A 10,000-nucleotide genomic window follows, 5' to 3' on the forward strand; every position below is an offset into this window, starting at 1 on the left:
TATCGTGTCAGACAACAGACAAGTATTACCGTTTCATCAGCATCGTCTCGCGTCTAAGTATTCAACCCGGGAGTTAGCGTCGCACCGGTTCGCTCTACGACAAAAAGCCTAATGGGATTCAGGGTTATTGTACAAAAAAACGAGAACGCAAGTTATGACACTAAACGTGTTTTTGTTCAGCGAGAGAATGAACGCAACTTTTAGGATTGTTGATACGCAATCGGCAGAAGTTGAGGCTGCAAGAAGGACACGTTGTAGTCTCATTCTGCCACGCGTTAGCAACCGAATGACTTTCGTATCATAGCTTTATGAAGCTTGTGTTAACCACAGACGAAATCCCCATTCAAACCACCCATTGACTTTGAGTCGAGGGGACAGGCAGCGCTGCAATGCTGACTCATTCCGGGGGGTTTGTAGGACTCATTCCGGCAACACTCTGTTCCAAAACTAAGAGGGGTGGATGTTGGGGTGATGGAGGAAGCGGCAGCAGAACACAATGTGCCATGAACTTGTATAAAACCGTGTATCGTTGCCACATAACTGGTCATTAAGGCCATGTTGTTTCTGAAGGGGGGGGGGGGGGTACACTTCATTCAAGAAAGACTCCTTTTACCTCATGCTTCAGTGTATACGTTCCATTTAATCTGTCCAGAAACGCTTTCTCATCAGCTACAGCACACACCTGCCTGACCCTCCTCCTCCTTCTTCTTCTTCCTCTTCCTCTTCCTCTTCTTCTTCCTCTTCCTCTTTAGTGAAAGCAGACCACTCATGTCCAACATGGTGACATGTTCTTGGTTTTCTGTGTCAGTGTGTGTTTTCCTTATTGTGGGAATAGTTACAAACTCTCTCTCTCTCTCACACACACACACACACACACACACGTTCATCTTGTTTGTGGGAGTGTGTGTGTGTGTGTGTGTGTGTGTGTGTGTGTACATCCACACTGAAGTTTATCTTGTTTAGAAGTTCTTGCTCTTGTGTGTGTGTGTGTGTGTGTGTGTGTGTGTAAGGTCTCGCCCTGGGGCCATGTAGGGAGATTGCAGGGTGGCCCCAACACTACCTGCATACTAACAGAGTCTCCATTGTAGTCCTGTCAGACCCCTATTGTACCCCAGACTGGCCCCACACACATACACACACACACACACACACACACACACACACACACACACAGAAATTACCCCTCAGCACCCCTGTATCAAAGGCAACATTCTCCTCTTCTTGTCCCTCTTTTTTCATGCTTTCATTCTTCCCTTTTGGGGTTTTTTCCCCAAACGACCTCCCCATCAGTTACTCTACTTCCAAGTCCACATTCTCCCTGTCTCCTCTCCTCTCCTCTCCTCTCCTCTCTTCCTTTCCTCCCCACTTCTTTGCTATCTCTCCTCTCCTCTTCTTATTCCTTTCCTCTCCTCTCCTCTCCTCTTCTTATTCCTTTCCTCTCCTCTCCTCTCCTCTCCTCTTCTTATTCCTTTCCTCTCCTCTCCTCTCCTCTTCTTATTCCTTTCCTCTCCTCTCCTCTCCTCTTCTTATTCCTTTCCTCTCCTCTCCTCTCTTCCTTTCCTCCCCACTTCTTTGCTATCTCTCCTCTCCTCTCCTCTTCTTATTCCTTTCCTCTCCTATCCTCTCCTCCTTTCCACCCCGCTCCTTTGCTATCTCTCCTCTCCTCTCCTTATTCCTTTTCTCATCTCCTTTTCTCTCTTTCCATCTCATCTCCTCTGCTCTCGTGGTTCCTTCTCCCGTCTTCTTTCCTCTCTTTTCCTCTCCTCTCCTCACCCCTTTCTACTTCTCTCTTCTCCTCTGCTCTCCACTCTCCTCTCCTCATCTCCTCCACTCTTACTTTGATGCTCTCTCTTTACTCACTCATTTGTCTCGTCCCCTTCTTCACCTCCCCTCTTTTCTCGTCAGCCCTCTCAATCACCTCTCTTCATCACCTCCTCTCTTGTCCCCTCTGCTCTTATCACCACTCTAATCCTCCCTTCTTCACCCCTCCCTAAGTCTATTTGACCGAGTCGTGTCTTAAAACACACACACACACACACACACACACACACACACACACACACACACACACACACACACAGACATTTCTTCCTATTCCTCTACATTTCTTGCAGGGAAGTTGAAGCCTGTTGCATAATCGCAACAACTGCGATTACAGCTCCGTGATTCATCCTCATGCATTCCATACGCGGCGTCTTGCTTTCCTTCGTCTCTCCTGGCACCAATAGCCATCAGACCTTTTTTTTTTCCCGTTTTCCATCCGTCAGGATTATTCCTGACACCTGCCGACGGCATCAGCCAAAGCAGAAAGCCATTAACTGCTTTCTCAGTCCGTGCCGGACGATCCGTCTCTGAACCGAGACCTTATTTCTGCATGAGCTGTTTGTCAGTCGTTACTGGTTACACAGTAATAACATAATAATATCACTAAGTAATAAAAGAGCATTGCCACGGTAGAATGTGGAAGAAAATGCGAATCAATGTCCTTTTTCCTAAACTTCCCATCGACCCATGCATGTATAATACTTATGTATTTTTATAAACTCTCCACATTTTGTATTTTATTGCAATCATTTTCATTGATTATGATTTACTTTTATTTATTTGTCTGCAGTTTTACTTGCACTGCTGTTTCCAAGTCAGCGAAAATAGAGCAACGATGTAATATAATGTATTTTGCATTCCCTTATTTATCTTGTGTGTGCGTGTGTGTGTGTGTGTGTGTGTGTGTGTGTGTGTGTGTGTGTGTGTGTGCATTTACATGCCTACAGTATGTGAGTATATGAGTCATTTTACAGATCAAATAAAAACAATCCTGTCCACATACACAAACACAACGTATGACACACACACATGCCATGACACAAACATTCAAACAAACACACACACACACACACACACACACACACACACTCACACATCACGACGGCCCCCGGACTCCTCGGGCTTCTGCCAAACCATCACGTTTCATCCGTCGCGCCAAACTCCCAGCATTCCTCTGGATGACTAAAGCTTCGCCATCGGTGTCACGAACCACACAACAACAAAAAAAAAAAACCACTCCGACTCTTGACTTCCCATCAGCCCAAGTGTCACGATCTGCCCAGGGCTAGCTGTGTACGAAGATATCACATTTGATCTGCACACATAAACGGCTCACTTCTCCAGACGGGGGAGTCGGTAGCGTATATGAAAATGAAATGCGTGATTTAAGCGACTCTTACATTTCCGTGTGCTTATTGCTACCAGATGTGCCAGCTCCTGCACCAGACACCTTCTACCCATCTGTTCTAATGAGCTTATTGACTTCATATGCACAACAAAAAAAATTAAAAAAAATCATTATTAAATTAAATTAAAAGCAAGAAATTAAAAAAAAATATATGGTAAAACTTTGCACGCTTGTCTTTGGTGGAAAAGTCTCACCAACAGCTGATGGAATATTGATCAAAGCATCTGCACAGATAAGAAAGAAAAACTTTAAAAAAAAAATAAGTGCGACTGGACAAACAGGTCCAGGTCGTTGTGTGAGGACACACAGAGCAACGGTTGTTGTTTGTGAATTTAGGTCATCCGGACCGGGCTTCGTGTCAGCCGCTCGAGAAGTAAAAAGACTCTAGACGCCTGAATTCAATCAGAGCGCTGCTTTGGTCGGGACGCAGCTGGACGAACAGAAGACATCTGTGTGTGCGAGCCTCTGTGTGCATGCATGTACCGGCGCATGCTATATTTATGCATGGTGTTAGTCTCTACGACTAACACACAAGAAAATTGATACACTGCACATTCCGGCTGGATGAAGAGGACAAGCACGCTGTTTGTCTTGGTTCTAGTAACGTGGTCTTCTGTCACGCAAGAAAAAGTAATGTCACACGTAACTTTCAAGTGTCAGACACACGGGATTACAACGCATCTAATCAAAGATCCGTGAAGCTACGATAGACTACAATACAAATACAAAACCAGCAAGATATGAGGCTTTAATGTCAGATATCAATATTGTCCCAGTTCAGTGAATTCCTGTGTTTTTAACGTGCTGCCTGAGAGAGGAGGACATTTTCAGAAAGGGAACAAATCACAAGACCTCCGTCTAAGTGGACAAATGCAAACCATGAGAACCGAGACGTATTTTACAGGAGATGTGAACTAAAAAACAAACGGTGTTTCAGGAAAAAGAAAAAAAAGCTTTAAGTGTCAGATGATAGACCACAAGACACCCAAAAAGCTGAGTGACAAGAGGTTTAGCTTTAAGATATAAACTCACTGCCAACAACATGCAAGTCAAACACCGAACGGCCTTGAGCAGTTATTCCATCATTTTCAGTTGACATTATAACACCAACGAGAGAGTGCTTTTTTTTTTTTGGTAAGAGTCTATGACTATGTAATAATATTACAGAAAAAGAAAGTTGGAAAGGTCTGAGACAAGAGAGATCTAGCACTTGACCTGGATCATCCAAGAAGAGAGAGAATATACTGTATGTGTGTGTGTGTGAGAGAGAGAGAGAGAGGGAGAGAGAGAGAGAGAGAGAGAGAGAGAGAGAGAGACAGAGAGAGAGAGAGAGAGAGAGAGAGAGAGAGAGAGAGAGAGAGAGGACAGAGAGAGAGAGAGAGAGAGAGAGAGAGAGAGAGAGAGAGAGAGAGACAGAGAGACAGAGAGAGAGAGAGAGAGAGAGAGAGAGAGAGACAGAGAGAGAGAGAGAGAGAGAGACAGAGACAGAGAGAGAGAGAGAGACAGAGAGAGAGAGAGAGAGAGAGGAGAGAGAGAGAGAGAGACAGAGAGAGAGAGAGAGAGAGAGAGTCAATGTCGGTGCTGTTCTGCTGCAGAAGCCTCTCTTTTTTTTTCTTCACTTTCCACAGAGGAAATGCTTTCCATTTCAACGGGAGACGATCACAAACGGTTTCTCTCACCGGGAGCAGCTCGACCGCCGAGTCGAGTTTGCGACTGATGTTACGACACACGAACAGAATTCGCCGTACAGATGTCCCTCTAACCATACTGTCGAGCAGTAAGGTCAGAGGGATATCGAGCAGATGTTTCCTCATCTTTATCACCTTCTATCCAGTGAGCATTACGGGACAACTTGATCCAATTCATAATCAAAATATGCAATCACAAATGAAGAGTGGGAGCAAATTTTGGGGGTCAAATTGTTAAAAATGCCTCATTTGCTTTCCCTCCTGCTGCAGCAGCTGAATACGATTTTAACATTAGATCCCCCCCCCCCACCCACCCACCCACCCACAATGCAATGCTGCTATTTGGACTTTCTTCAGAGCAGGTCTAAAATACATTTGTTTGCCTTTGTACGATTTATGACTTCATGAACTTTGGCCAAATGGCGTCCTTTCTTGTCCACATGTGCTCATAGAACCAGGTAGGGTCCTTCAGCTTGTCCCCGTAGGAGAACCCTTTTTGGTTCCTGGTAGAACCTGTTATAAAGGTTCTAGCTGGAACCCTTTCAGAGGGTTAGATGTTGTGGGCTAGAACCCGACATAAAGGGTTAGCACCATCTGTCAAAGGTTCCACACAGAACCCCCATTAGAGGTTCTACATATAGCATCTTTTAAAATGTAACAGTTCTATACTCTGGAGGTTCTATCCAGAACCTTTCCACCTACTAAAGGCCTTTACACACTGGGGGCTTGACTAATAAACCATACAATAATACCACATTATTAATATTTGCGTTCTGTGTGATAGTACTCATGACGCACACAACAGTTGGAAAAATGATATGACATAAGAACTCAAAAATAAAACAAAGGTTTCATCCCCAAGGTTCCACATAGGACTCGTAAGGGTCCAGGACTGATGCGGTGCAGTGAAACCCACATGGTTCACAAGAGCAGTTCTTCGGGGAGGATGTGTGGTTGGGTTGTTCTCTTTTAACGCCGATGCGTTTCAACGATCCTCCAAGAACTCACTTCTTCTTTGGATGAAGATGGTTCTTAATGGAACCCTTGTTCTCATGAAGAGCCTTTGAAAGAACCCTTTCTTTTAAAAAAAGGGTTCTTCAGAAGCTAACGGTTCTCGATCCTCAGCCCTTCAGGAAGAACCCCTTTTGGAACTGTATACCGTTCGCCTGCGTTTATAACAAGATGCCTCAGATGATTTAGCATCTGCAGGTTTTCAGAAAGACTTTTGGCAAAAAAAACAACCGAAAAGCAAAAGTACGTTCCCCTTCTCTTCCCTCAAACAGCCGACATACAGCACGCATTGATGTGCCACCTGTTGCCAGAAGGCCGAACTAGCAAACCTTGACATCTCATTTGTCTGCTCGCGTGTGAACCTGGATGTCGATTGAGTTGCAGTTGCACATTTGGATGCTGGCCTCGACGTGGAGGCGCTTACCTTTGACCTCCCCCAGCAGATCGTCTGCGTTCAGGCGGTCAACGCGCTCCTTCCAATCCTTTGAGAGGAGCCTTTCCATGCAAGTTGGTTCTACAGAAAAACAAAACACAGAGAATAATCACCTTCACTGGGTTGTATTTCCAAAAAAACAAATGCACGGGATGAGAGAGTTAGAGACGCCGGAGAACGTTCAGATAACTGTGGCATACCAGGAGAAGAAAAGAAGAGACAGAGGGGAAAGGACAAGAGCGATAACAACCCATTTCTATGAATTGTTAGATAATAATAAATGCAAAAAAAACTCAGGACAAGGAACCATTTCAAATAATAATTTAAAAAAAAAATCCAGCAGCCATCCAGCTGAGCGCTTGAGAATGTCTGCATTGTTCTGATTCGTGGCTGTCTTCTTCTCACAATGTGTCTCATGGCCTCAGGATATTAGACATCAGAGACACGTGGTCCCAGATTCATAAGGTCTCATTTGTTCAATTGGGAGTCCTGCTGTGAACTTTACTGAGACAATGAGAACTTTTCAATTCTTCATCAGGCGGAGAGCACAGAGAGAGGGAGAGAGAGAGAGAGAGAGAGAGAGAGAGAGAGAGAGAGAAATGTGCAAGCATGAGTGTTTGGGTGGGACTTTTCCACAAAAGAAAGACAGAAATGCACAAAGTAAAGGAGTGCATGCTGTCAGGTATCGGGGGGGGGGGTGTAACTAAGTACATTTACGGTTTGAGGCGCTGCCACTGGATGTTTTACCATTTCTTGTTACATTCACAGATAGTTTTAACTCCACTACATTTATTTGACAAGTGAGCTCGCAAATAAGGATTTTACATGAACAAAAAGTTATTACCGTACAACACATTATTACATTATTACTTAACTACCCGTCTGTTTTCATAAAGTGGTTAAAACCAGCTGCTCCTCAACCAGCTACAGCATCAAACATCTGGATGAGTCTATACCGTATTACAGTAATAACAGTCATTTGAAGACAACAATGACAGGAGGCATTCCGCTGTATAATGACTACTTTTGCTTCTGATACTGTGTACTCTTTGCACAGTTAATACTTTCAGGTGTACGATACCTGTCCCTCATGCACGCCGCAAAGGTCCGCACACTCCTGCGAGCGGCCCGAGTTAGTGTTTTGTGTGTGTTCTGGGGTTTTTTTTCGTGCCGGCGGACGCGCCACAGATGGTGTCACGGTCACGAAGGGCCCCAATGCCGAAGCCTCAGTCACCAAGGACGTCAAGAAACACACACACACACACACACACACACACACAAACACACACACACACACACACACACACACACACACACACAAAAAAGGAGACATTCTTGGGCGCTGTGTGGAAAACATGCGCCTGAGGGCTTGCCTGATTTAGAATGGTTAAGTCGGACAATAGCTCATTTGTGGAGCCTTTATCCTGACAAAAGGCGCTATAGGCATTCATACGGGCACATGGCCTATTGTGAATGGCTTAATGTTTAGTTTGTGCGTATGGGACCATTGTGTGGTCAAGAGATGCCGTCCGCCCGGGCCGAGCGCGACTTCCTCGTTGAGTCCATTAAAGCCTTGCGTGTTTACAGTCGGATTATGATTGTTGTAAATAAGCTAATGCAGCCGTCCAGGATCACATGGGATCAATGTAAACAGGGGATGGAGGTGGGGGGAGCTACAAGACAAAGAAACGACTTAAAAACTACAGTAATAATGGTGATTTCCCAAAAACAACGGGTATTTCCAGACAGATGGTCCACATTGCTGCAAAATAAGGTAATTAAGATCATTTCCCCACCCTCAGGACAATGGAATCCACCCGATCTTTCATAGTTTTATCAGACAAGCAACTCCACTGGATATGTATTTGTGTATCTCTTGGTTCAATGGGGTGATATTTACTACCGGTTGGAGGGGGAAAGCTGGAGGATGGGGGTCACAGGATGTGAGGTTTCTTTTTTTTTTTTTCCCATCACAAGACCGAAAGATGCCGACGTGCACTCGTTCAGCGAGCCTTTTATAAAACAAAATTAGGGAAGCGCAATTTATGGGAACACTTAGGGAGGAACATACAACCTGTAACTCCCAAGATACATCTGCATAAGTCACCCACGCTCAAGTGTACTCCGATGCACAATTTATACCCCCCCCCCCCCCCCGTACCGATAAACAGATCAGACGCAGAGACGGTGGGGGATGGGAGGTGTAAGTGCGGAGGAAGAAAGGAAGAAGAGAGGGATGAGAGGGAGATGTTTTACCCTAGATGGCTCTCTATCTGTCCCCGCGACCGAGTCGGGGATCAAGTGCTGTTTAGATTTGAGGTTGGATAAAAATTCCTCGCCGTCCGAACACACCGACTTTATCAAGTGGGGGAGAAAATGGGGAAGATGGATGGTTTTGAAGAAGAGGAGGGAGAGGGAGGATGAATGGGGTGAGGAGAGAGGAGGGAAGTGAAGGACGGAAAACGTCAACAAGGGGGAAGGTGAGTGGAGGAGCAAGATGATGAAGATGCTTGTTTCATTTTGTCTATAAGCACAGAGAGTTGTGTGGGTTTGAGCGGAAGGATGGGAGATTAGGAATGTGAGGAAGTAGGGACATTTTTTTTTTTTTTAAAGGAAAGGAAAGAGGAGAGAGAGAAGATGAGAAAGCCCTGGTATAAATACTAATATGTGGATGTATGCTGATGATGAAATGTGTTTTATTTCTATTATCTTAAACTCTTCTATTAGAACGTGGAACTTTTTCTAGCCCTTGGCCCCGAGTTCAGATTTTTTAATTGGTCGTAAACCACACGGTTTCAACACCAGCGAGGAAAGAAGACAGGGAGGAGAGACGAGGAGAGAAGGGATGGTTGAGCAATAAAACAAAGTGAAGGAGAGACAGGAGGAGAGTGAAGGAGATAAGAAGTGGATAAAGAGAGAGAGAAAGAGTTGTAGTAAATCAGCGCCGAGGCAGCCAGTGAGCCAGCGAGCGTTTAGGGTAAACACACTTTTATCACCTGTCCCAACGCCAACCTGCCAAGAGACAGTGTTTTGGGTGTTTTACACGAGCCACAGGCAACTCACTGTGTGTGTGTGTGTGTGTGTGTGTGTGTGTGTGTGTGTGTGTGTGTGTGTGTGTGTGTGTGAGAGGCAAGCGTCAACGCTCCCAAAACCGCCACTGCCAAGAACAACACAGCGTGCCACAGGCCTCCACTCAGACTGAGTCTCCCTCTTGTTCCCTTTTCTCTCTCCTCTGTTTCCACGAGTTTAAACGTTTCTCATGGAATGAACTTTTCAATAAAATGTTTCTCAGTTGAGCACCAGTGGGAGTACGTTTCCCATGGCTACGTCTTCTTTCAGTGATATCCTCAATGTTTAGCAATGGAAGTAAGTAATGAGATTTACGTTATGGCCACCACCTCTTTGGTACCACGATTACTCTAAATCCAACAATGGAGTTGTAGGAAATTCGAAAACGTATCATTCGTCACCATATTTGCCAAATTCATCCACAATTGATCCAGTTAGCCTAGTTAGAGAAACAGATTTTAAGCTAACAGATTTTAAGCTAGGTGACTGTTTCTTTACAAATGTTAAGAAGTACTGGGAGCTGGAAGTTAATAAAAAAAATTGTTGTGACACTAAATATTTATTCGC

General features: G+C 44.8%; 1 protein-coding gene across 1 annotated transcript in view; it reads right to left on the minus strand.

Moving 5' to 3' along the window:
- Positions 1-6,269: 6,269 nt before the first annotated feature.
- LOC137885806 (transcription factor SOX-6-like) overlaps positions 6,270-10,000 on the minus strand; it is a 20,503-nt gene continuing 16,772 nt past the window's right edge. Inside the window, exon 3 of the mRNA XM_068728100.1 lies at positions 6,270-6,445. Coding sequence (XP_068584201.1) covers positions 6,270-6,445 — 176 coding nt within the window. The remainder of the gene's footprint in view (positions 6,446-10,000) is intronic.

This window comes from Cebidichthys violaceus, unplaced genomic scaffold (genome assembly GCF_023349555.1).
Source record: "Cebidichthys violaceus isolate CVI_PGR_0920_01 unplaced genomic scaffold, fCebVio1.0.p SCAF_401, whole genome shotgun sequence".
Classification (NCBI taxonomy): domain Eukaryota; kingdom Metazoa; phylum Chordata; class Actinopteri; order Perciformes; family Stichaeidae; genus Cebidichthys; species Cebidichthys violaceus.